We start from the raw sequence: 27,521 nt of genomic DNA, 5'->3' as shown, positions 1-27,521 counted from the left end.
CTTGCAATGAGGTCAGTTCAAAATCTGGGTGTCGCAAGGTTTAAAACTGGATGAGTTGAACCGGAATTGTCAGCAAGATTTATTTGTTTGATGCTCAAAAGAGGCTTTTTTTAAAAAGTTGGTTTTTCAAAATAGTGATTCAAAAGGATCACTTGATGCGTTTAGTCACTTATAGGGTTCCCCGAGATTCTTGATTTTTAAAGGGCAGTGTTTTGTTTCCCAGCAGTATTTTGTTAAAGCTTAGAAAAAAAGTTAGTATTAATTCTGGGACTCCCCTCTCTGCAAAAGCAATTAAGGAAATCATCGAAGGTCTTTTGAAAATTGGCAGCTTAATCAGGAGTTACAGACGCTTCCTGTGCCATTTTCTAACGCCCGTGTAGACTCTGGTTTCTTCTTGTGATAGGAAAACTTCACATGCTGTGACCAGTGGTGTTACTTCTTAATGTCTGCTAAATACCTTAGAAGCATGAAAAGACACAGCTCTAAGTCAGCATCTGTTTCTGTCCGCGTGTGTTTCAGGGGCAGTGGCAAGTACAGAAGTAAAGCAGAAGCTTCAAGAATTCCTGTTGAGTAAATCAGCAACAAAAGACACTCCAACTAATGGAAAAAATCATTCCGCGAGCCGCCATCCCAAGCTCTGGTACACGTATGTGCAGTGTTCAGCCGTTTTCATTACCCAGGGATGAAGAACACAGGTTGTGTACTCGGCCCTCCTGGGCCCCGATCTGGGACTTGCCGGTTCTCAGCCATGTGGTGCTGGGTCAAGTTCTTGAATTCTCTACCATCCAGTTTCCTTCTCTGTAAATGAAGGCTAATCACAGAACCAGCCCTCTCAGCCTGCTGGGGGAGTCCTATGAGATAATGTGGTAAAGTGTGCCACAGAGGGCAGGGCTTACTAAACGCCAGTGGGTATCATCTTGAGGGCCAGGAAGGATCTATGTTCTTTCCTCGATGAGGAAACTGACAAGCGTGGGATGGGGCCTCGAAATGAATCCATACTTTGCATGTTTCCAGTCTCAGACGGCGCCTCTGATATCTTTACAGTAATTTCTGAACAGCTGACAGGTTGAGATTTCATTTTACTTGGCTTGATAGAAGATGGAGAGCTGAGCTATGTTTTAAAAGTCCAGACTTCTTTTTTAATTTAAAACATAGAAAGGGAAAGGAAAGAAAGTGAAGGATGGTAACTAAATAAATCGAAGTCTTCAGTGACTGCTTTATCCCTGCGCACATCACCCGGTTTCTTCTCTCCCTGTGAAATGAGAGTAGACTGGCTTCTGACACGCAGTGGGCCATGTAAGACATTGTGGGATTGCAGTTTTTATGGACATGTTTCCCCAAGTCCAGTAAAGAGATACTGTATAGTACACAATTCGTTCCGCAAAACATAAAGCAGGAGGTGTTTTTCAAAATCAGGACCAAACTTACAGGCAAAGCATATTTGGCTATAGACTAATACATAAAAGTTTAATTTCTCTCATTTTATAAATGTTTGCTTCATGAGCATAGGATTTTGCACTTACATATTTTCAATCTCTCACATCATGAGGATAAAGGAGTAAATATTTGATTACTCTGTTATAATGAAATTGTAAGCATCCCAGGAATTCTATTTAAAATATAAGGCCTGTTGTACTTATATTTTATAAGTATCTGCCCTTCTCTGCATCCCAAGAAAGGTAACAGAGGCAGATGCTGTATAAATATAGTGGTAATCATAATTTCTATCATGTATTTCAGTTCACTTGAGAAACCAATCCAGAAAGACAACTTTCAAATGTTCAATTAACATCACAGTCTTTAAAAAGAAATGCAGTTTTATTACCTAAAATTACAAACATAATTTATAAAGAATTCATATTCTTTCTTAGTTAAAGCCTACTTTAAGAAGAGAGACTTTTAAAAATCCTTAGCCAAGAATATGTTCGTTGATTTTGGAGAGAGGAAGGGGGAGAGAGAGAAATATCAAAGTGAGAAAAAAATATCTCAGTTGCCTCCTGTTCAAACCCCGACCGGACCTGCAACTTTGTTGGTATACAATCAACTGAGCCATATGGTGCTGGGTAAAGTTCTAGGAATTATGGAATCTGAATTTAATACTTTTTTGCAAGGTGAAATACCTTTAAACCAGTTAATTCTTGAGAATGCAATTCAGATGAATCCCAGTAGAATAACCACCTTGTTGGTGATAACAGGCCCTACCGTTGTTTTCTTCATATATAAAAATTAGAGATGTTTACATCCACTGGCTAGTCCTGTAAACTATTCTCCAGTCACACAATTGCATCTCTTTCCCTGTATTTATGCAGAAGAGAGAAAACATTTTGAAAAATCAGTTTTGTATTGAAGAAGGAAGCGGTCCTCAGTCTTCACCTTGGACTGGTATAAGAGGCCTGAGGCCGCCACCGTGCTGTCTTTTCCGTAGAAAAGCTTCTCGTGCACTTTCATGTGCTAGCTAGCAATTTCAAAAATGAAGTGCTTCCATGTGATTGCTTTGACCTTGGTTGTTCTACATTATTGACTGAAAAGGATTCGGAGGATGACTTTTTCACTAGTAGGGCTCTTAAGAAAACACACACAGTAATCTCAGATGATCACAACTCAGGCTTGTGGTAAATTCTCTCCTTCAATAAAACAAACTCTTCTGTGTGACTATGTGACCAAGCACACATGGGCATTCTTGGGGATCCTGAATCATTGCGTAACACGTGAACTAGGTCACATGAGGCTGTGGTTTGTACACACTAAAAAGAAAGAACATAAACACAGCTGAGACACGTGTACAGCATGTGCAACTGATTATTGCTGACCAACAGGCAGGAAAAACTCCAGTGCAAGTGGTGACCCTTCTTTTCTCTTCTAGGGCTGCCCACCATACATCATTGGATCAAAGCTCTCCACCCCTGAGTGGAACATCTCCGTCCTACAAATACACATTACCAGGAGCACAAGATGCAAAGGACGATTTCCCCCTCCGGAAAACTGGTAAGTGGGTTTGTTCTTCTATCACATACCTGCACTTTCATTTTGCCTCTAGAGGAAAGTCAAAGGATTTGAATCAGAGAGCTATTATGCCCTCTGCACCCATGGCCTCAGCATTAACAAGTGTGTGTTTGGTCGCAGGCATGCGCACATGTACACACACACACACACACACACACACACACCCCTGTTGTTACAAAGTGAATTCAATCTGTAATTGAAGTACCTTTTGTAATTTAAAAGTTTATCATATTTGGATTTTAGTCAGGTTATCTTCTTAGCAATGAAGGATAACATTAAGGGGAATAGAAATTTGATTTTTCAGAAAATTCTGATCTTTTCCATTAATGAGGATCTCTGTAATTTTCACCATTTATCTGATTTTCTGTTGAGCCTCAGTCATTTACCGCAAAAATGGGAATAATAAAGTTTTCTTTTTTAAGGTTTTAAAGACCTTACATTTCAGTTGTTTAAGTGGGGAAAATAGGTAAGGCCAAAGCTACCTCCCGAGTAAGTGACTTGCCTAATGTCTCGCAGATCACAAGAGAACGCAGAGTAAGTTTTGTACCTAATAACCTTATGTAATTCTATTAAAATGGGCCTTGGGGACCTGGGACAGTGCAGCTTCTATTTGGAATTTAGCCAGCAGCCCTGTGGCTGTAAAGCCTGTGTTTGTTTCAACATCTCTTTCTCCTTTGTGAGCCCTCTGATGTGTGGATATTTAACATGTTAAATGCTCTTACCTCTATAATAAATAAATATATTTTAAGACTTTAGCAAGATATAAGCATAAATAGCATTCATGTACATTTTGTTCAAAATTGTGTTATTTCTTTCAAATATGGCTCTTTAGAGAAAGTTGTGAATTTAAAAAATTTTATATCCACAGTGTGATCTGAACAGGTATTCATAGAAGATAATTTGGTCCATTGTATTTTACTCAGGTCTATTTGAAGAAGTATAGATCAGTGTAATTTGTATATGAAATCCATGGAGAGAAAATGATTTTAACTAATTATATTTATTTTCCCAAGCAATTTTGAATACTTAAAATGGATATACATTGTAAAAACACATGCTGAAGCTATTTTCTCTCATATAATTTACCTGTAGCAAAATGAAGATTTAAAAATCAATCATGAATAAGAATGTATTACTTAATGTCTATTGTACCAGGCACTGGGAAGGATTGTCAATATTGCAAAGCAATCCGTGTCTTTTTTTCTTTTAATAACCCAAATATTTCATCATTTCTATAAAACAATAGATACAGTAAAATACTTCAAGAAGGGTATGCAAAGGGAAGAATGAATTTTATGTATTGCATCAGAATTTAACACAATTATCTACAAATCAGATTGCCTTTTATATAAATAAACGTCTCTGGGATAAAAGGAAGAAAGCAAAGAGTGAGTCTCCACGTGTTTCTAAAATACAGAGTCCAGTTTATGAAAATCGATCCATAAAGGACATGAGTTTAAGAATGTGCGGTCTTTGATCTGCAGCCTTGACATTTACTTGCACCAATGGCTTGTGTAGGAACTATTGACAGAGATTATGTGGATATGGCCCCGGGTCTCGGGGCAGTGACTGGCATTCAAGAGCCCATGGAGTCACTAAAAGGAAAGAAAATACAAGTCCCCTTATGGCAGGAGGTTACTGATGAGTGATACAGTTACATTCACAGAGAAAGCCTTCCACCCTGCTGTGCACACAGCCTTTGAATGTATTCTTTCCACTGGGAGATGGAAAACTGACTGCAGAAGAAGTGGCCTTTGGAATCAGTAAGCATCCAGAAAGAAAATCTGATGTTTTTAATACTGTAGGACAAGTACAAAAAACCCATACTTTGTGTCCCATTGTTTCCATGAGAACCGTTTAGGATTTTTCCTCTCAGAAGAATGAATAGCAAGCTCTTAATTTATTCTTTTAGCCATTCTCATCCCCAACAAAATTAAAAGAGAAATCCTGTTCACAATATGTTACAGAATTTCATTCAAAACTGTACCAATATGAAAGACATTTTCTGTGTCTATGTTTGCCCAGTATTTTAAGTTTCTTCCTTTTCTATTGAAAATCTGATCCTTATGAAGGGTCAGGCTATTGATTTGTAAAACTAAATATTTTCTAGCATTGTACCACTAGAATTCTTGAACAACCATTAATACTTTTATCTCTATAGGGGCTTCAGAATATTCCATAATTCAATTCCCATGATCTAAGAAAAGTATTATGTAATTAAATACAGATATTTTCCACACATTGTCTAAAATACTTAGAGATACCCTTCATTAGTTACAATAGGCAGAACTCTTCCAACTTTTATAAATATAACTCATCGAGTGTATTTCCACTCCACTGTGAGAAAGGTTAGATATATGTTTGTACTAAAGAGAAGAACATCGAAATACACTCAAATAATAATTTCAGTTCAGCATTTGTTGTATTTTAGTGACCCAAGAGTTATTACAAAAGAAAGTAATAAAAATTTAACATAGTTAAACATGTGTGATGATGGGGAGACTGTATAATTTTTGCAGAAGGCTACATCATATTAAGTGAAATTTCGAGTAATGGCGTTGATCATATAGTGTAGATGCCAGGGCAGTTATAATAGAGTCAAGCTTTTCTGTTGGGACCTGAGTATCATCCTCTGTGGTCTACTTGAAGATCATTGAACTGAATCTTAGATTTAAAGGAAGTTCTTAAATAAGTGGACTTTCTAACTTTTGATCTGCATATACTAAATTCTTTCAGTTTCCTTTTAACCCACATCAGTACTGAATTACCAGTGTGTGTTGGCAAGAGTTAAGGGAGTAAAGCTGAAACCAGAGTAGGAAAATCTTAATGACCTTTAAAAAGTGGCCCCAGGGGTGTCCCTTAAGCAGTGCACACAATTTGGAACCTCTCTTGACCTCTTTGGAACCAACCAGACAGTGACAACCTAGGAATAATTCAACCATGGAGTCTCATTTGCCTGCAGAAATCTGACCTTTGTCATGCAAAGTGGACCTTTACTTCCTTCCCCTTAGGAGAATCATAGTAGCTCATACAATTTGAGCATTTTGGAAACATCAGAATGATCGGAATAGAATAGGTAGCTCTAATCAGGCCCATTTCTAAACCACAGCTCTTTCAAAGGGAGGAATTGAGAGTCTTTTGCTCCTTTCTTAGCAATGAACATCAAACACCTTTATAATTGGTTGTGAATGTGAGAATAAAAGAATTGTTTTTATTTTTTTTATTTTTTTCTTATGGCCCTTACTTCAAGTAGCACTCCCTTTTAGAATTACACTCTGTGATACTTTTCATTCTTTAACCCAAGGATTTGTTGGTACTGAAATTTGGAATATTTTACTGAGCTTTCTGGTTTGGCTGCAAATAATATCATGCTATAGTAGGTGACTTTTCCCCCCTAATATAGTATATTGCTGGACAGATAGTAAACTATAAAAACTAGGGAAAGAAAGCTTCTGGGTCCAGACACTTTTGAAATAGTCCATAATTCTAACAAAGATAGTACGTATGTGGTGACTTTGAACTGACCTTCAAAACCACTTGACGTAGATTCTGTTCCAACGAGTGTGTGCATATGTCTCATAAAACATTATGGTAAAAAGTTCTAGAGGTTTTACGCTCCATTATATTATTGGGGTCTTACCCAGTGAACTTTGCCTTTCTTTGAATGTTGCAGTCTTTCCATTTAATACTTCTGAACAAAGTGAGCTGGCTGGCAAGATTAACCTCTTAAAGTGCACAAGCCATATAAAGCTTGGCTTAGGCTAATAAGACTGTTCCAGCCCCACTGAAATATTCACTTTAATGGTCAGCAGCCCTAGAATAAGACTCAGAGATGGAAAGGGTCCAAACATAAGTTAAGGCTTTGGAAGGCCAATGTCATTTTCCACATCCAGTAAATTGGAACGAAGGCAGAGATGAAATATATTCCCCTCAGTAAAGCAGTTGGAATTTATGTTGTGGTACTTTGGTAACCCATTCGAATTATTATAATCCAGAATAAATACCCAGGAGATTTTTTTTAATGTTTTAAAACCTTTCTGTCATCTTTTTCTCTCTCTAGTTCTCTGTCTTTCTCACAATACACAGAGGTGTGTGTGTGCACATCTGGACACGCACACACATTTCTGTACAGATGACACTTTTGCTTCTAAAAACATTCACCTACAGTCTTAGTCCAGAATGACAAAAAGGGCAATGCTTTTTATGTCTTAGGACTCTCATTTCCATTGTTGTGGCAATTCTTCTTGCCACAACATTGGCAAGAATAATTGAAATATGTTCTTTGTGATAAATTCGCACCAGTTTTCCCAGAATTGAGAAGCAGTGTGGCGTAGTAACACAGTCTTTGAATCCATCTACCAGTTTGAAATCTGGATCCTCGATCTTGGGAAATATGCTCGATCTCTTTAGGCCACAATTCTCATCCGTAAAATGGGAATAATTGTTGCACTTGGTTCACACAGTTATTTTGAGAATTCAGTTGAGTAATGCATGGTATGCACTTTGGATCACATTTCCAGGACTTAGAGAGTACTTAATAGTTTTTTGTATGTATGTATGTATGTATGTATGTATGTATGTATGTATGTATGTATTTAGGTAGACCCCAGTGACCAGGCATTACATAGCTTAATGTGATCATCCCTATAAATCCCGTACCCACCTAGCACCATGCCTAGTTATTAGAATATTGTTGACTATATCCCCTATGCTGTACTTTTTATGCCCATCCTATTCTGTAACAACCATTTGTACTTCTTAATCCCTTCACCTTCTTTGCCCATCCCCTGCAACACCCCTCCCATCTGGCAACCAACAAAAAGTTATCTGTACCAAGGAGTCTGTTTCTGTTCTGCCTGTTCATTTGCCTGTTCATTTTGTTTGTAGATTCAATTGTTGATAGATATGTATTTATTGCCATTTTTTGTTCATATTTTTTTTTAATCTTTTTTGAGTTTCACTTATTTGCATCAGGTTAAAACTAAATCTCTTACTGTTGGAAAGTTTTTAAAGTCTTACATTGTAACCTTTATTGATAAAACAAGTAAATTCAGGAGAAAGTGAAAAACATTTGTGTTTTAAGCTATGTGCAACTTGCAATGCTAATGTCAAGAAGGGGATAGAGCCTGGCCAGTGTGTCTCCATGGTTGAGTGTTGACCTATGAAGTAAGAGGTCACGTTTCGATTCCTGGTCAGGGCACATGACTGGTTTGTGAGCTCCATCCACAGTGTGAGGCACGCAAGAGGCAGCCGATCAATGATTCTCTCTCATCATTGATGTTTCTGTCTCTCTCTTTCTCTCCCTTGCTCTCTGATGTCAATAAAAATAGTATTTTTTTAAAGAAGGGGATAGAGCCCTTCTAGGCATTTCAGGGCCTAGTATAACATACTCTTATAAGGTACCATACTATAAAGCAGTATAATATTATTTGTAAGTGGATTAGATGTAAATGTGTACTTCAAACTCAAGAAAGAATATATATATACCTTATAACAGGTATTCCCAATTTCTCTCTCCCAACCTTTATAATATTGCTGTTGTTAACTTCACTGTTCCATAAGCTAAAATCACCCAATAGATTGTTGATATTATTATTATTTTGAACAACCTATTATATCAATGAAAAATAAGAAAAATAAAATATTTTATTTTACACTCATTTATTCCTTCCTTTATATAGATCTGAATTTTGACCTGTATCTTATTTTTTTCCCTTGCTGAAGAACTTATTTTAATATTTACCCAAGAATTAAATGGTTGAGAATAGTAAGATTCCTTGTGATAAAGAAAGAAAGTCTATAGGCAGCAGATTTCCTTACTTTTTATTTATCTGCAAAAACTTTTATTTCTACTTCTTGTTTAAAGGATAATTTCACTGAATACAGAATTCTAGGTTGCTGAGTTTCCTTCTTGTAACACTTTAAACACTTAACTATATTCTCTTCTTGCTTGCATGGTTTCTGACAAGAAATTTGATGTAATTCTCATCCTTCTTACTCTGTAGGCAAGTTGCTTTCTAATATCTTCTGGTTTCTTTGAGCATATTCTCTTTATCTTTGGTTTTCTGCAGTTGACTATGCTATATGCCTAGGTGTTTTGATTTTGGTGTTTATACTGCTTCATGTTCCCTGAGATTCCAGCCATTATTTAGATATTCTCTTGGTTCTTTATCTTCTTGTTATTCTGAGATTCCCATCATGCATATGTTACATCTTTTGTAATTGTCCAGGAGTTCTGGGGTATTCTGTTATTATTTCTTTGCCATTCAGCTTGGGAAATTTCTTCTACTCACTTGTCTTCAAGGTCATTGCTTCTTTCCTCAGCTATGTCCAGTCTACTGATGAGCCCATCAAAGGCATTCCTTGTTTCAGTGCTTTTTATTTCAATTGTTTCCTTTTGATTCTTTCTTAGAGTTTCTCAGCTTAAGTTTTCCCATATGTTATTGCATGCTGTCAACTTTAAACTACCATATCTCATTGATTATAAAGATATTCATTTTTAAAATTTACTTTGATTATTTTATTTTTAATTGAATTTATTAGGGTATATGGATTTCAAGTATACAGTTCTATACTACTTCAACTGTATATTGTATTGCGTGTTCACCCCAATTCAAGTCTCCTTCCCCATCACCATTTATCCCCCCTAATAACCTCTCCTACCTCCCCCACCCCTGGTTAAGATGCTCATTTTTTAAACAACATATCTGAAATCAGAGAGAGTCTAGTGAATATTTCACAGTTTAACTAGCAATGTTTTTGCTATACAAGGTGATTGTGCATGTTACAATTAATAAATTACTATAGTATTTACCCAAGAATTAAATGGTTTAGAATAGTAAGATTCCTTGTGATAAAGAAAGAGCATAAATTTATATGTGATTTTCAGCTGTCAGAGGGGAAGGAGGTGGGGAAGACTGGATGAAAGAAAGTGAAAAGGTTTTCCAAAGAACATATATGCATAACCCATGGACACGTGGTGATGGCCGGAGGGAAGTGGGGACAGGGACTGGGTACAGGTGGGTAAAGAGGGGTGTGAGATGGGGACATCTGTAATAGTGTCAACAATGAAAATATAGTTAAAATAGAAATTGTAAAAAGCATAATAGAAAAATAATGTCCCTAATTTTTTTTTATTCAAAAGTTAGTTATGGTTAGGTTAGAATTAAAGAACAAGATGCTTTAACAGTTCAATCAATTAAGTTGGTCTCACAGATTGTGTATGCAATATGTTTGATGACTAGTTGGAGCTAAGAGCAAGTATTAATTGAGACTTGTGTGATAATTCATCAACCTTGTAAACACTGAAAATCTAACTCAAGTTATTTGCTTGTGGGGGAAACTAGTGTGAAGAAGCTAATATAGACGAGGAAGACAAAGCATGGAGAGTAATCTTATGGTTTGGGTTTAGATCTGGCTGAGAATTCCACCACAATGTTACCTCTTAGAGCTGTGTGATCATGAGCTAGTTACAGGACTTCTCTGAGCCTCAGTTTTTTTCAGGTGTCAAGAAAGGGAAATATTCCCCTTGCATAGTTACTGCAAGCAATGAAGTTACTCCCTGGAAGTACCCAGCACAGTGCCTGACATAAGACAATCTCAGTATATATTGCCTGTATGAGTTACTAAGAATAATAGTGTGGCATTAGTAGTAGGAATTATTCGTTGTAGCCATATGGTAAAATTGTAAAAGAATTGAAGTGGCAAAAAGAGTCTAGATTTGTGGTCTTAACCCTGTCACTAATATATGACCTTGAATACAGCATTTAATGATTTAAGATATTTGATTTCTCAATTAATTAAAATATTTGGAACAAATGATTCCTAAGATTGTGTACAAGTCTAACAGCAAATATATCATCATGCTTTATGAAGAAGAGTAAGATAGGAAAATGTTAATGATTTGAAGAATGTATAAGTAAGAAATAAATGATGGTGCTTTTGTAGAATTATATCTAAAATTCATTTTAATTAACTGTAGCAAAATCGAATGACATATTTTTCACTCCCCATAAAATACTCAATTAGAAATAGGCAGGACATTTTAGATAAGATTGGAATGAAAAATTGGCAAAAAAATAATAATTAAGACTTAAAAGCATTTAGCCATCTGTTGTATAATCATGAGAATGATTGAAAAATGACTCCTAATTTGTAATATTCACAATTATATAACTTGAAACACTGGAAAACTATCCCACGCTAATATATGCACATATATATCTAGACATAGATAATGAAATAAATTAAAAGATGACAAAATAAATGATGAAATATTTGTGGTTATATATTTTTTTTTAATTTTGAGCTACTTTGAAATGAAAGTGTCCTCTATAGTGAAGAAGTCTGAAAGAAACCATTATCAGTTTGCTCAAAAACCTTCTTAACATTTAAGGCAGCACATGGTAACATTTTACACTACATGCTAGATTTTTCATTAAATGGTCTTAATTTACTTGTACAAAGCTATCTTTATTTCTAATGATCTCTTCTTTTAGAAAACTATTTGCTTTTGAGCTTGTTTTATTTCAACATTTATACTGATTCCTCCATTCTTTACCACCCATTCATACATGAGATCAACTCAAAAGTCATTTTTTATGAAAAATTGATTCTCACATTTTCCTTTTCTGTATGCCCATTTTTCTGTAATTTTTGCAGTAAAAGCTGGCAATCATGTAAATTATTAAATATCATATTTTATACTGTTGCTTTTATCTTATTTTGCCCAATTGGATGATAAAAATGTCTTTGAGACTTTGTCACGTCTTCATTTCTTTTTTTTCTCTTTTTATAAAAATATATTTTTATTGATTTTAGAGAGGAAGGGAGAGGGAGGGAGAGATAGAAACATCAATGATGAGACTCATTGATTGGCTGCCTCCTGCATGCCCCGCACTGCCTATCGAGCCCACAACCCAGGCATGTGCTCAGACTGTGAATCAAACCCTGACCTCTTGGTTCATAGGTCAGCTTTCAACCACTGAACATATTTATTTCTTATCTAACAAATCATTTTGGGCCTATTAGTAGGAATTAAAGACATCAATATGAGTAAAAAGAGTTTTTGCCCTTGAGGAGCTCACAGTTGTGATAGTGAGGCGCATGTATTGGTTACTAGAAAGTGGATTGAAAGTTAATTTAATTGAGCACTTGACCCACCTTGCTTCTTGAGGAGCTACTATTTCACATTTCTAGGTTATAAACATTCTTGAGTGAAAGCAAAGATTCAAACCACCTGAAGAATGCAGATAAGAAAAGACACTGAGAAATTATTTTTTAGTTATATATTTAACTTAAAAAATATCCAGTATATTTATTGGGAATTATCTATTTTAATTATATTACATTATTTTAAAATAGATAACACAATAAATTTCCATAGAGAATTTATTAGCCCACTACAGTTGTACAGAGGGGATTCTTTGAAGATAGTATAGACCCATGGTCGGCAAACTGCGGCTCGCGAGTCACATGCGGCTCTTTGGCCCCTTGAGTGTGGCTCTTCCACAAAATACCATGGCCTGGGCGAGTCTATTTTGAAGAAGTGGCATTAGAAGAAGTTTAAGTTTAAAAATTTGGCTCTCAAAAGAAATTTCAATCGTTGTACTGTTGATATTTGGCTCTGTTCACTAATGAGTTTGCCGACCACTAAGACTGCCCAGAAGAATTTTCTGTAATGATGAAAAGGTCTATATCTACCCTGTCCAATTCAGTAGCCACTAGACAGATGTAGGCACTTTATTTATTATTTAACCCTTACCTGAGGATATGTTTATTGATTTTAGAGAGAGAGGAAGAAGAGAGAGAAACATTGATGTGAGAGAAAAACACAAATCAGTTCCCTCCCTGACACACACAGACCAGTTTTTGAACCCACAACCTAGGTGTGTACCCTGATCAGGGATTGAACCTGTAGCCTTTTGGTGTGTGGGATGATATTCAAACCCTGCCAGGGCCAATGTAGTCGCTTGAAATTGAACACAAAATGTGGTTGTTGTGTCTGAGAAGATAATTTTTTGTTGGCAAATTTTAATTAATTTAAATTTATATATCCACATGTTGCTAGCTAGAGACTATCATATAGTACTGCACAGTAATAAACCTAGGAAGGCACGCATGTGGCCGAAGTGTCACAGAATCCCTGCAGTCCCCAAGGCACAAGTCATTAATCAGTCACAGCAAACTCTTCCCTCTGAGCTAGCCTTAGAACCATTCTACATCACATGACCCAGAGAAAATATAATGCCTGAGCAGAATTAAGATTTTCAGGACTCTTAATTCTTAAGTAACAAGCACCCAATAGTATAAATTAGCTTAGTTTCACAAAGGTGAGGGGGAATTTGGAGGGTTCATTGAACTGAATTTTTCGAGTGTCCAGATGCTAGTAAATGATGCTAGTTCAATTTGTTCACATGTTGTTATTAGAAATATAAGTTCCTGACCTGGTTTTGCTGGACTTTACACATACTAGTAGTAATGCTCCCATCAAATGGTGACTTGGATAACCCAGTACAGCCCTAGGCTTACCCCTTAACAGCTTAACAAGAACAGCAAAAATAAGCAAGCTCTTTCCCTCTAGTATAGCTCTGAGCAATTCCCAGGACTAACTCTCTTAAGCAGCTGGGTCCTGTACCAGCCCTGAGTCACTCATTCACAGTGAGATCAGTTATACTGGGGGGAAGGCTGTGTGTTTGGGTGGAGTCCCCACCAGCTCTTTCTTTTTTAAATTCACAATCATCATTTTAGATGTGTTTTTTCTTCCATAATACCTAGTATCCAGGCTTGCAACAGAGCAAGTTCTCAGTCAGTATTTGTCTCATTCTTTTTATCTAACTACTCTTACTACTTGTTCAGAAATGTTAAATCATAATTAAAACCAATAAAATGAGAATCAGAGTAGCATTCTCTTTTCCCCCTCCCCCCACTCTTAGCTCAAGCACAACATTTAAACCACCTGAAATAGAATAAAATGGTTAGAAAAACAGTGTTGTTCTTCGAGCGCCTATGGAACATAAATTCAGTGAAAACCTGTTCAAACCACAACTCTGATTAAAGGTTTTAGCTGCCAAATAATACGTTCTGGTTAAAGCCAAGTTAGTATTATGGAGTGTTTCATGAATAACAGCAAAGGCTTTATATTTTGCTGTTGATTTTCTCATGGGAAACTCACGTAAAGGAGAGTGATACCTCCCTGTTGACTTTAACTTTTAGAAATGCAAAGCATGCTGAAATTGTACATAATTCTCTTCTGAAGAAAAGGAAATAGCATTTCAATGGTTTTCCTCAGTGTCTAGTTGAGTTATGGTGGGACACAACAATTGATTTACCAGATGGGAGGTTACATTTTCTATTTAGCTGATTAAGTTGTAGGACACTGGGATACCATAAAGATCCCATGTAAAAACGAAAATATTTTAATTGACTACATTTTGAAAGTGGCTAATTAGAGGTTTAAGCTCCCCCCTCTCTTTTTACCTAACTTGCACTAGAAAGGGAAATTGTTCTTAGAAACAGGCCTTTTCCTACAGTTATTTGGCTTAATAATTTATTATCTCAAGTGGAATCTGTTTTTAAAAATAGTAGCATGGACCCACTTGAGTGAGTTTTGGAAATTGCTTGCTTTTTGGGGCTATTTAATATATACAAAGTACTCTCAGCATTTTAGGGTTAAAATAAATGATCCTTAACTTACACCCTTATGGAACTTTAGCTGAAAAAAGTAAAAAAGCTATATTTTTTTATTTTTCTTTTTTCCCTCTCCTTTGGATCTTTTTTACAAATAAGCAAATATATTATTAAAACATTTGTCATTTGTAGAAAACTAGAGGCCCGGTGCATGAATTCATGCAAGGGTGGGGGTCCCGTGGCCTGGCCGGCGATTGGGGCCAATCCAGGCCATCTTGCCCAGTCCCGATCATGGACGATCAGGGCTGGCTGGCCATGGTGAGGGACCTCAGGAGGTTGGCTGTGGGAGTGCACTAACCACCAGGGAGCAGCTCCTGCATTGAGCATCTTCCCCCTGGTGGTCAGTGCACATCATAGCTACCGGCCAGTCATCTGGTCACTTAGGCTTTTGTAGAGAGAGATTTTATGTGATAAAGTGGTAAATACTAATTTTAGGTTAAGTATCATCCTGGTATTTTTGCTAATTGATGGGTATATATCATTAATAGTTTTCTTCAATATCCTACGATCTTACCTAAAAATAATACAACAAAAATATAGCACAGTAAAACCTGATCTCATTAGAATATTCAGATTTCCAATGCAATGCCAACCTTGGAATTCATTAGACTGTTTCTATGGCTTCTGTAATAAATTAGCACAAACTTAGTTGCTTAAAATCACACATTTATTATCTGGAGGTCAGAAGTCCAAAATGAGTCCCACGGGGCTAAAATAGAGGTGTCAGCAGGATCATGTTCCTTTCTGGAGGCTCTCGGGGAAATTCCGTTTCCTTGCTTTTCCAGCTTCGGGGGCTGCCCACATTCTCTGTTGTGTGGCCCCTTCCATCCTCAACACCAGCAATGACTAGTTGAGTCTTTCTCACACTGCATCACTCTAACGCTCTTATGCTGCTCTCTTCCATATTTTTAAGGATCTTGTGATTATATTGGGCCAACCTAGATAATCCATGATAATGTCTTTATCTTTAAATCAGCTGGTTATCAACCTTAAATCTACCTGCAACCTTCATTCCCTTTTTACCATGTAAAGTAATAGTCACAAATTCTGGGGAGTGGGACATAGACATCTTTAGGGAGGAGGCATTATTCTGTCTACCTTAGAGTCTTCATTAGGATGATGTTTTCTACAGGGTACTTTGATTTACTAACCCTTTATCATTTTATTTGAAGTTTGTTTTGAGGTTTACTTATTCAGACAGTCGTCCAGAGAAATGTAGCCAAATAGAGGATGTTTGACTAAAGGTCTGTATGGAGAAGGGTTCCGAGGTGACCTTCATCAGTCCAGAGGCAAAATATTGCCTTTTACATCAGTCTGAACTCTTTAAAGTCAGAGAAAGGATATTACTGTCCACATTTGCAGGCAAGAGAATTGAGGCACAGAAACATTGAATAATACTTCACCCAAATCACAAAATTAGCGGCGGAGTCTAAACTGGAAAACAAATCCAGACTCTTATGAAGGTAAACAGGTGCAGTTCGTGCTGAGAGCACAAGTAAGTACAATAAAGGTTAAATTTATGCTGATTCCCAGGGAGTTATCAGGAGATAGGTATTAATTTTCTGAATGAGAACGTGTGTGCTGTCCCAGCAGGTGTCTCCATCAAATACAGACTAGGCAGCCCCAGGCAGATCTCACCCACTAAGATGGTCCACAACAGCTAGTGAAATCAGTTCACACCTCTGTTTATACATGTAGCCCTGAAGTGTCTGGGTAGAAACTGTGTTAAAAAGAGTTACACCCACAAATAATACTACTCATGACATTGCTATTTAAAATTTGAGTCTGTAAAAGATACACCTAATAGAGGATAAATATAAAACTATGAAACACATGGTGCCCTTTTATTTCCATGCATAGACAGGAGTTAGTTCATTACTGAAAAGATTAATAGAATTGAGTAATTCTGAATTTTTATTTATCAATATAGATTTTTAGAACTAAACAGGATTATTATAAGAAAAAATAGAGGCATATCTATAAAGTCAGACTTCCCCCAAAGTAGCGTGTTATTTAAGTTGTGAAATACTAGCTCAGAAGTAAGACTGTATTACAAACCCTTAGGCTTTAGGCTAAAAAAAATTTCATAAACTGATTTGAAGAAAATTAAAACTAGTTCCTAATCTGTTTGTTTTATTGATCATTCTACATTTTGTATATTTCCAAAATGTAGATCTTCCAAATTCACATTTGAAAAAGTAAAGCATATAAATAAATTAACATATAAATGTATTCTAGCTTTATGGGATATGGATTTCCTGGACTCCCAAACATAGTAATTTTGCTGCATTCCTTAAAAGGGACATTCCTTCTCCATTCCACATCTGCTATAGAAGACCTCTTGTGGTACATTCAACATCATGAAACCCTTAGAAATTAGACAATTTGAAGTTTAGCCAGTTCTCTTCTCAACATTTTCAAACCAGCCTTTTAATGTAGGTTTTCTTTCATGCATGGATACATGCAAGCATGAATTTATTCACTCAACAACTGTTTATTGAGACCCACCATGAGTCTCTGTAGTTGGTAAGTACGGAGAATAGACATAAAATCAGTTACTACATTTACTGCTCTGAGCACTGTGTGTGGTAATTTCTGTGAAACAGTGAGGGTTAAAACCATATTGCAGTAGTTTGAGGTTTAGAAGCGGTGGTAGGAAGTGGAAGGCTACGTAAAAATAATACAAAACTTGTGAACTAAAGTATATATGCACACAATAGCCAATAATGTCTGTATCTCAGGAGGGCTTATTTTTACTTGAATGGGAAAGATCTGAGCATATCTACATGCTGAAAAAAAAGCCAGAAGAGAGCGGGAGTTTAAAGATACAGATTGAATAGCGTCTGTTGGAATTGCATAATTTAGCTAATATTTGCTTGATATATATCTTTCAAGCCTTAACTTCCATTCAGTATCCCTTCCATACCCCGCTAGCATATTTAATCTTTATTCCTTGAATTTTCCAGTACCTTCCTCTGGATGACGTACATAGAACTGCACTTCCCTCCCACCTCTGTGGGTCAGGATCTCACTGGGCCCCCAGGATTTCCTCTCAAGGCCAATGAATCTCTATCCTACAGCCACAACACTCTGTTTACGCCTATCACATGGCATTGATCACAGTGTATTATTCATTCCTGCTATACCAGCCTTTTCTCAATCATTGATTCATTCATTGATTCAGTAAATATATTACCATCTACTAAGAATGATTACTGTGTTTATTTTATCTAACAGGCCCTGTGTAAATGCTAAATAAACAATGGAAGCATACCTAGACATGTTCACACACATTCCCAGTCTTAATGGAACTTGTAGACTTGGCTCTCAATATTGTTATTCAATAGCTCTTAATTAAATTTAATTCAACAATGGAACCAACTAAATTGATAATTTTAATCTTAACTGTAGTGATGAAATATTTCATCACACATTATAATTTTAATTTCTTTCTGCCCAGAATCACAATGTTTGATTAAAGTATCTTAACTGATAAAAATGGTAATTTTTACCTTAAATGTCATAAAAATTCAAAGGAAATAGTTATTTCCTCCTCCATTTTTTAAAGAAAGCATTGAGTAATATCTGTGCATTCACTCATTCATTCGTGAGACTTTTTCTGAAAGCTGATAAAGCCAGATGAGTATCAGGCATTCTGGGAAAACATGGTGAGGAAAAGGAAACAGGGTTCAGCAGAGAGTACTGCTCTTGGATGAGGAAACTGAGTGGCTTGTCATGGGCCTTTGGGCTCTGGAGGCCCCTGCCCTGGCTCATGAGGCGAGGCATCCAGGCACACTAAGGGAAGATGCCCACCCAGAGCTATTCTCCTATGCCTCCTATTCTTCTTATGATCATATCCAGTGGACATGAAGAACTTCTATATACCACGATATGTGGTATTGAATTTTTATCTTATTGGTGTAAGGAATATTCATAATTTAGGATGAAAAGTGAACAGAGACTAAATAAACACAGTAATCATTCTTAGTAGATGGTAATATATATATACAACATAGAACAAAACAGTGTGGAAATTATAAACAGGCAAGTTAAAAAAAGTGATAAAAATATATAAAGTCAATTATTAACCAAAAAGTATTTAACATATTCTGAGTAAAAGATCAGAAAAGGATTATTATTATATTTGTTGTTATTATAGGTAACATTGCACTCAGCAAAGGGAATAGACCAGTTGTCAGTCCCTCTACTTATCTCTGCATTTTAGTTGTTTTGTTTATTCCGAAATAATAAAAGGCTAATATGCAAATTATCCCCTCGAGGGGGAGTTCGACTGTGAATTCAACCAGAGGGCAGGGCCGGCCAGCCAACTGCCCATGGCCCCTCCCCCTAGTCAGCCCGGCCCGATTGGCCCCAATTGCAGTGGGTCAGCCAGACCCCCCCATGCACAAATTCGTGCACTGGACCTCTAGTTTTAATATAAGCTCCTTGATCTTATCTGTGTACTGCATTAAGCATTCATCTATTCAACTTATATCTATTGAACAACTTATCTTTTGACTGACAGTTGAGCTAGTAACTTTGTTCCACCCCTCTAATCTTCCACCTCAATGCTTGGGAAGCATTGTTACTGCTCTGTAATAGATGATAAAATTACTTATGGAGATAAGCAACTCACCCAGAGTTGCAGTTAGTACATGGAAAAGTTAGCCTTGAAATCTGAGTCTGGCCTGTTTGTTTGAGAGACCTCCTTGCTTCTACAAAAGATAGTATCCATGTCTGTATGTGTGTGCACATGTATGAAAATGAAACTTACACACTCCAGTCTCAGGGATGAAAAGTCTGGGTCTTGTCACTTTACTGTGTCTTGCTATCCAGATTTTTTAAGGTGTGATTCTGCTACTTAACTTTACTAGTTATTTGCTATTATTTGTTCTCATAACATCACACCTAAGATCATTCTCTACCATGGAGATCCGTATGAGAAGAAAGATTTGAAATAAATTTACTTTATGAAACAGAAGCATTTCTTCTGTTTCCTTTTATTCACTTTTTTTTTCTTTTAAGTAAAAAGAGAAAATGTTTTTCGCTCTGTCCTCTTTATTTCAATATTGATTGTTTTATTTAAATAATGATAATCAATTTTTCATGCAAGTTTTCCATCTCAGCAGACAAATGCATTTAGATGGGCACACACACTAAAAAGCTTTGCTTCTGTTTCTGTGATTAATTGAGATGCAGAGAGTGATGGGTGTGGGGTAAAAATAGAAATGCAATTAGTGCAACTAGGCATGAAATATGTTCAAATACAAGCAGAATGTCTCCCCAGTTAGTGATCTCTTTCTGGGCTCTTGAGGATTTGAATCCCATTAGTAAGTCACTGGAATGGAAATCTTCAGACTTTAGGGAGACCAGAGCATTAAGAAAAATGGAATTAACTTTAACTGCAAACTGAGTCAGCACAATAGGCCATTAATTCTTCTGCCTGGGCGTATATCATGCTGAGCTTTGGTGGGCGGGCTTCTGAAATGTTAGGACTGAGTTTATAAAACATTGTAAGGACTAAATGATGGTTATCTATCATTCCAGCCTTTGCCCTCCCCACTGGCAAATTGATATCTACTGTGACTCAAAACCAGTATTGAAATATAGGCGAACATTTTTGCTAAAACCAATGGATATGGATCTTTACTTAGAAAAATTGCATACAGTATGTTTTAAGAAAATTAATTTATGTTGCACTTTATGGAATATCAATAATTCCTAGTATTAAAAAAAATCCTTGTCTTCAATTGATAGAGAGAGAAAAATCACAATGCCTCAAATATTATCATTTCAAATTGAGAAATTCCATCTTTCTATATAGCTTCATAATAGAAGTTGACTAACTTTGCTTTCTTTAGAAATAAATAGTATTACAGATGTTTTAAAGTAAATTTCTAAGTATAAAATGTATGGAAATATTTTGTATTTTCAAGCTACCTATGCCACTCCTGATTTCTGATCATCTTCATTTTCTTCCCTTACTGTGCCCTGCATCCTCTTTGAGAATCTCAGTCTCTAACAGATATCACCTCATTTGATCATCCCTGTGAAGGACAATTGTTAACAACTGCCATTTAATGATTGCTTACCCCAGGATTTCTCACACTTGGCAATACTGACATTTGGCTCTGGATAATTCTTTGTCATGAGGGCTGCCCTGTGCATTGTGGGATATTTATAAAGATTCCTGGCCTCTGTCCATTAGATTCCAGGAGCCACTCCCCATAGTAGCAGTGTCCCTCGGTGTCAAAAATCTTCTCTGATTGACTAGTTTATCTTCTTCTAGATAGGATTTCATTTGATTCTATCAAAACTTTGCAAAATATGTAGGTCTGTGTTCATCAGAGTCTTGGCAGGAAACAGAACCTACACAGTATGGGTCATAGACTTAGATGCTCAGGGATGTTGAGGCACGCAGAAAATAGCAAAAAGAGGAAGCAAGAATAGCAGTAATTCCCTCCCCTGGGACTGAAGAAGCAAGGAGGGGAAACAATGTTCCTGGAGTGCTGGGCAACGTGGAGCCAGGGATCAGAGGCCTCCAGAGGGAGATGAATGCAGAGGAGACAAAGCTGACGCAGCACTTGTAGAGGAGAGAGCATAGGACATCCAGGCGCCTCCCTCCTCCTTAGTCTTTGGATCACTAGCGAGTCCCACCAGTAAGTTGAGCACCAATGAAAATTAAATCCCACCAGCAAAGGACCAGAGTGATGCAACCCTAGGATTTAGCCTCTATGAGCCCAGGTATCCAATCAGATGGTCACAGCCCTACGAAGTAAGGAAGGTGTTAGACTTCTATGTTTCACAATGAAGAGTCAGGCTCAGAAAGCACTGGGATCTCACTGACAACCCCACAGCTGGGAAGTGGTGTCATGTGGACTCAACTCCATGTGTTTCCACTGAAAACACAATGCCTTTTCTCCTCCACCTTTTGAAGTGGTTAATCAATTGATTTATTCCCTCTTTACAGGTAACCTATAGTTGGGGTGCATCATAAAATGCCTAGATCCAAGTCTCAGAATCTGATATTTGTTCTACATATCCATTTAGTTAGGGATTCCTCTTTATTAGTTATAGCTTTCCAGAGGCAAAAATTGGTGTGATTAGGGGAATTTTAAAATAAATATAGAAAGAAAAAGTCTAAGTAAATTAATACAGTGGGAGGCCCAGAAAGTGATAAATTTTAGGAGTCCAGTCATTGAGCTTTTTGTTCTCGATCCTCATTTCTTCCCTCTCCCCATTTTCTACTTGTACAATATTTTCAGGACCCCATTTTTTACCTTTTTCAATATTTTCAGGCATAAAAACAGTTGTAGAACACAAAAAAATTAACTTGTTTTATTTTTTGCAACTGAATATTTCTTTCAAATTCTTATTTCACTTAGCCAGTTCCAAGAAAACCTAGAATACATGGTCCAAGGAGAAGCTGCAGAGAAGTGGTGCGGGTGGGAGGGGAGCGTTGAGTGGGGAGAGAGAACAAAGAGAAAAACTTAAGTAGAAATATTTAAAGTCTAAAACCAAAATAAATAAAGAGATAAATAAACTTTTAAGTTCTACCTGTGATACTGTTTGTAGTAGGTACAATACAAAATTCCTTCAAAGAAAGCATTCTCACAGATCAAAAAATCTGGCTTAATTATAACATTGTGTCTGGTACAGATGATTAACAATGCTTTGGAAAAGCAGGTTTTATATTTTTTATGGTATTCGGACTTAAGGTGGAGGAGCGGTATTTTCAGTAGTTAGAAGACTGGACTTGAGCTAGACTCCCTGATACAGGTCCCGGCTTCATCCCAGTTTGTCTATGACCTTGGGCAAGTTACTTACCTCTCTCTTTGTTTTGTTTTCACACTGATATATAATCAAGGTGTAAATAGAGTCTATGCCATATGGATTTTTTATGCTCCAATAAGTTAATATTGACCAAGTGCTTAGATCAGTTTGTCATAGAAATCATTCATTATATAAAATTTAGCTATAATCAGAAGTCATTATATAAATGTTAGCTATCACTATATAAATCAGTGGAACATAGGAATCACTATATAAACTTTATATAAAATATATAATGTAGAAATCACTATATAAAAGTTTAGCTAACATCAGAAATGTCTTTTCCATCATCATCATCACCACCACTACCACCATCACCACCACCATCATCATCATTGATTTCTACTACCCAGAAAGTCAATCCAATGTTTCCATTCTTCTAAAATATAATTACTTAAAAACCTAATAAATCATGACTAATTATAAAGTATCACTATTTTAAATAGGTTATCCAAAGAAATAACAATATATATATATATATATATATATATATATATATATATATATGAATAATGTGCATTTGTATTTCAGAACATATAACCTAATTCATAACTTTTTAATGCTAAGACTTGGCCACCCCTCCTTTCTAATTCATTGTGTACTCAATGTACAGAAAGTTTTATTCAAAGTGGTAAGAATGAGACATAAATTATATGCTACTGAGGTGTCTTCTTACTACCAGAAGTCAGGCCAGAGTCCCTGAAATCACATTAGGGTACTGTTTTTGTGGTTATTGAGTTTCACCCTTGAGAAAATTAGAAGGGCTGACACAGAAGGATAATAAATCTTACTCTGACCCAAACATATTTAGTGATTAAGTTTCCTGCTACCAATCCAATTCTGTTAGATAAAATAAATACAAAACTAATGTTTTAACTCCTTTTCCACTTTACATTTAGAGAAGTATAAAAGCATTTCACACATCTCATAAAAATAAGTACTATATTTGTCTGTTTAATTCAAGATCAATGCCTTATTTACATGCTTCGGGTTTTAATTTGAGGTGACAATGGACCAAAAATAAAAGGGGGAGCCACTGTTTATACACAGGAGCGATTGGCTCTCTATTTTTAATTTTTATCTATTTTCTTTGTCTCAATCCCCAGCCTCTGAGCCCAACTTGAAGGTGCGGTCCAGGTTAAAACAGAAAGTGGCAGAGAGGAGAAGCAGCCCCTTACTCAGGCGGAAGGATGGAAATGTTGTCACTTCATTCAAGAAGCGAATGTTTGAGGTGACAGGTAATTGAGGACTGGGCAGACACACACTAAAAAAAAAAAAAAATGCTGGTGGTAGGAATGAAAAGAAAAGTTTAGAATAAATATTCCTGTTGCATATTGAAAGTTATTTTGAGGAGAAACATTTCTTGAAACAAGATTATATTGATTCACTAGTAGTTCAGTAAGTCTTGCCATGCATTCACCAACTGTGTTAAACAGGAAATGAATGAAAAACAGAAAAATGTGTCAATCTAGGCATAACTAAGGAAGCCAAAGCTCACCTTAATCTTTTCAGAAACAGGCAGTCCATTTGGGGAATGCCAACCAGGAGGATATAACTTTTAATGAAATTTGATGAGAAATGAGCAGAGGGAGGTCGGAGAAGAACACTTCCCCCATACTCAGACATGAATGTACGAAATACATCTGGGAAAATTAAACTACGTGGAACAGCAAACCTTGACTTTTCAACAAATTTACAGAACTCATAAATGACTTTATGTGTTTACTAGTGAACTGGGACTTATGGCAGGAGGGGGATATATTGCCTTTTATGAAGGGAAAGAATCTGTCATTTTCACTAGTCTCAAATGGAAGAGTTCTTATTTTTTTAGCTGCCCAGTTAGTAGTGGGGTGAACAGGTTAGGAAATTCAACCTGATGTCTTACAAAGCCCCCTAGTCCCAGTTGTACCTGGTCTGAAATTAGAGAAAACCTAGGGATACAAGAACAAAAAAGGCTAGCCAAAACAATAATACCAACTACTGATTAGTGAGTACCTACTTAGAGCTACGCATTGTGTCTGGTCATTTCCTTCAGTTGCGTCAATAAAGAAGTGGTAATCTACAACTATTTTTCTTCATTCTCAAGGAAAATTATGCTTATACAAATATAATCAGTTGATATATTATTTCTCCAAGACCAGATTCTATTCTTAGCAGATTTCTAAAAACTATTTTCTTTTCTGTATCTCCTTTGCCAATGATGGTGTCTACTTTAGGGAGACAATATATATAGAGGATACTAATGCAATTTATTAGTTTGACAGGTTATTTAGGGAGAAAAAGTTTAGTCTTCTATTAAATCCTGACAGATTAATGTTTATCTGAAGAAAAGTATTAGTGGGAAAATTTTTCCTTGAGGGATAAGAAATATTAAATAAATAAAGGAAAATTATTTTGACTAGAGTTTATATTTATTTTACACTATAAAATATAATCACTAACTTAGATTAATTGGATTCTAAACTCAGAGTTAATAGACTTTTTTTCAAGTAAAAATCTTAAGTTTTCATAATAGAGGTCCTTGGTGTGGTTGGAGAGTTGGGGAGTAAAGCAGTGTTTTAATGAATACAAAGAAAAATCAACATATTAATTGTCTAATATAAATAGATATAGGTGGTTTTTCTAATTGGAGAGGGCAGACTCGCTCATAACAGAAAAACTTGAAGTAAATAGTAAACATATAAATTTCTTTTTTTTTAACTTAAAATTTTTATTATGTAAGGTCATATTTATTTATCCCAAATGTTCTTTTTTACTTTCCTCTTAATCTCTTTTCTTTATCATAACCCTTTTCCTACAGTCACATCTTTCTTAACAAATTGCAGTCAAATTTAGCTTAATACCTATCAGAGTTATGATTAATTCTCATTTATAAGGGTTACCATTTGCTAGTGTTTTACTCCAGTTTATTTTCTTTTGAAATGTCATGTTTTTCTTTTCCTAATTTTGTGAGGTAATGACTCCCCTTTTCATCTGAGAATAATAATGTGTATTCAAAAAGAGGCCTGTGCATTTATTGGACACACATTTCTAGTCAATGAACAGATCGGTGGAGCTTTGGTAGATATTTTAACTGAATGGTTGTACCTGTCCTCCTTGTCCTTGCTCTGCCAGCTTTCGTGTCATTTGTGTGAGCTCTGTATGGATCTTAATGCTAACTGTTTTTGCTCTCTGGTCAGAGATAGCATAGCATCATAGCAGTTAAATCACTCTTGCTTTTTGGCTCTCACCTCTGTATCTCTTCTCCAGTGCGTAGGCTCAGTGGCTGCTGTCTGACACCCATACCACCTCTTTCCTCCCAGGAGCTGCCATGGAACCATCTTCCTCGGTTTCAAACTCAATTTTTCTGCCCGTCTCCCTACCCAGGCCATGGTATTTTTCAGTTCTAAGCCTTAGCACATCCCTGTGCCCACGGCACCCTCTCTTCCATTCTCCCCTTCTCCATTGTCCCCATTTCCTGAACTACTCTTGGTTAAGTCCTTGCTGCAATATCTTTTCTGAGATTTTTCTCGTTGTTCCCAGAAAGTCAGTTGCTACATCTCCTCCCAGACCTTTTCCAGTGGGAAGTTGTAGAATCCTGTTCCAGTATGTGTTGCCTTCCATTATAGTGCTTATCACAGTGATTCTACATAAGGAAATCCTTCTGTCTGAATATCACATAAGATCATATAAATAATATAATTTTAAACTGACAAGACAGAATGTTTAAGGCAATAGTTTCTGTTGTGTGTTTTTTAAAGGCAGGGTATGGAAATGAGACATCCAGGAAAAATCAGTACTAGTTATAGAGGAAAGACAAGAGTTAGGAGTCTGGGGGTGGAAAAGAAGCTTCTAGGAGGATTTTTTTAAATGTGCGTTTTCTTCTTTAAAAAAAAAAAGTAGCCAAGACAGAGGCAGAGGATAAAAAATCAACAACAAACCCATGATTGATCAGAATGTATGCAAGATATACAGACAGAACGGTAGTGAGCAAGATATGTTTAAGAATCTTGATACCCAAGACTTGATGAAATCCCAAAGTAAGTAGGTGGCAGGATCAGAATTCTGTTGTCCATCTTACGTTCTTTCCTTTGGCATGGCACCCCTGAGTAGAGAAATCTTGATAAAAGAAAGTTGAAATTTAGGGGTGTTCTAAGGGAGGACAGGCAAATATTGCCCACAAATTGGGAGCTCCTGTTCCCTGGCGGACAGATGGTGCATGCACCAGGCTGTGATCTCCAAAGTGGGACTGGGCCTGCAATGAAACATGTGGAGGAGAAGGTGGATGAAAAGCCTGAAATGGGGCACTTAATGCAGAGGAGGTGATTTAAATTTGAGCATAGAACACAGGAAGGACAATAACAGAAAAGTATGGTAAGTTCCATTTGGAAGCAGGGAATGTGAACTGAAATATTTTAAATGGAGCCTGAAGGTCATTAGGAAGGTCAGACGTAGACATCTTGGCACCCAGATGAGATTTGGATTTTGGACTTTCGTGTTGCTTTAGAAGTACATTCTGGAACTTGACCCTTTCCTTCTTACTTTAGAGTTTCCTCACCTGGACCTGACCAGACCTTTCTGAACCAGCGCCCCACCATGTTAAGTAGCCAGTAGGAATAGTTTCTTTGGTTCCAGCGTGTGGTTTTTGCCTTTATAAGCTCTGGCTGTCTTTGTCTTCCCGGGGGCACAGGTTGGTTATCCCTCTGAATCTGTGTCTCCCAGATCCAGTTTGTTTTACATTCCAGATAAACTTCTAAACTGTTGGTCAGCTTCAGACCTTTATTGGTGGACAGGCACATGGGAAAACTTGTCTCACTATGATCTATCTCATTGGCAACAGTTTAGGGGAAAGTTTTGATTGGCTACTATAGTTACTCAGAAATATTAGCAGACTTTTCTAGAGTCCCTGAGAAAATAATGGAGGTTGAGGGCTTAAATTGGACCTATGGTAGTCAGAAGTAGATGAGAGATCATGTAAAGAACAAATAGGACTAACCTAGTAACTGATTAGTTTGGGA

The 27,521-nt window shown here is 36.6% G+C and overlaps 1 protein-coding gene across 2 annotated transcripts in view; it reads left to right on the top strand.

Moving 5' to 3' along the window:
- The window catches only part of HDAC9 (histone deacetylase 9), a gene marked incomplete at its 3' end in the record, with an annotated part of 637,805 nt that overhangs the window by 267,809 nt on the left and 342,475 nt on the right, over positions 1 to 27,521 (top strand). For both annotated transcript variants that reach the window (XM_079785596.1, XM_079785595.1), the window contains exons 5-7: positions 520 to 646; positions 2,864 to 2,985; positions 23,631 to 23,762. In XM_079785596.1, coding sequence (XP_079641722.1) covers positions 520 to 646; positions 2,864 to 2,985; positions 23,631 to 23,762 — 381 coding nt within the window. The remainder of the gene's footprint in view (positions 1 to 519; positions 647 to 2,863; positions 2,986 to 23,630; positions 23,763 to 27,521) is intronic.

This window comes from Cnephaeus nilssonii, assembly GCF_951640355.1.
Source record: "Cnephaeus nilssonii genome assembly, chromosome: 12".
Classification (NCBI taxonomy): Eukaryota; Metazoa; Chordata; class Mammalia; order Chiroptera; family Vespertilionidae; genus Cnephaeus; species Cnephaeus nilssonii.
The sequence above is the reverse complement of the archived record's forward strand: the minus strand, read 5'-3'. Positions and strand labels throughout refer to the sequence as shown.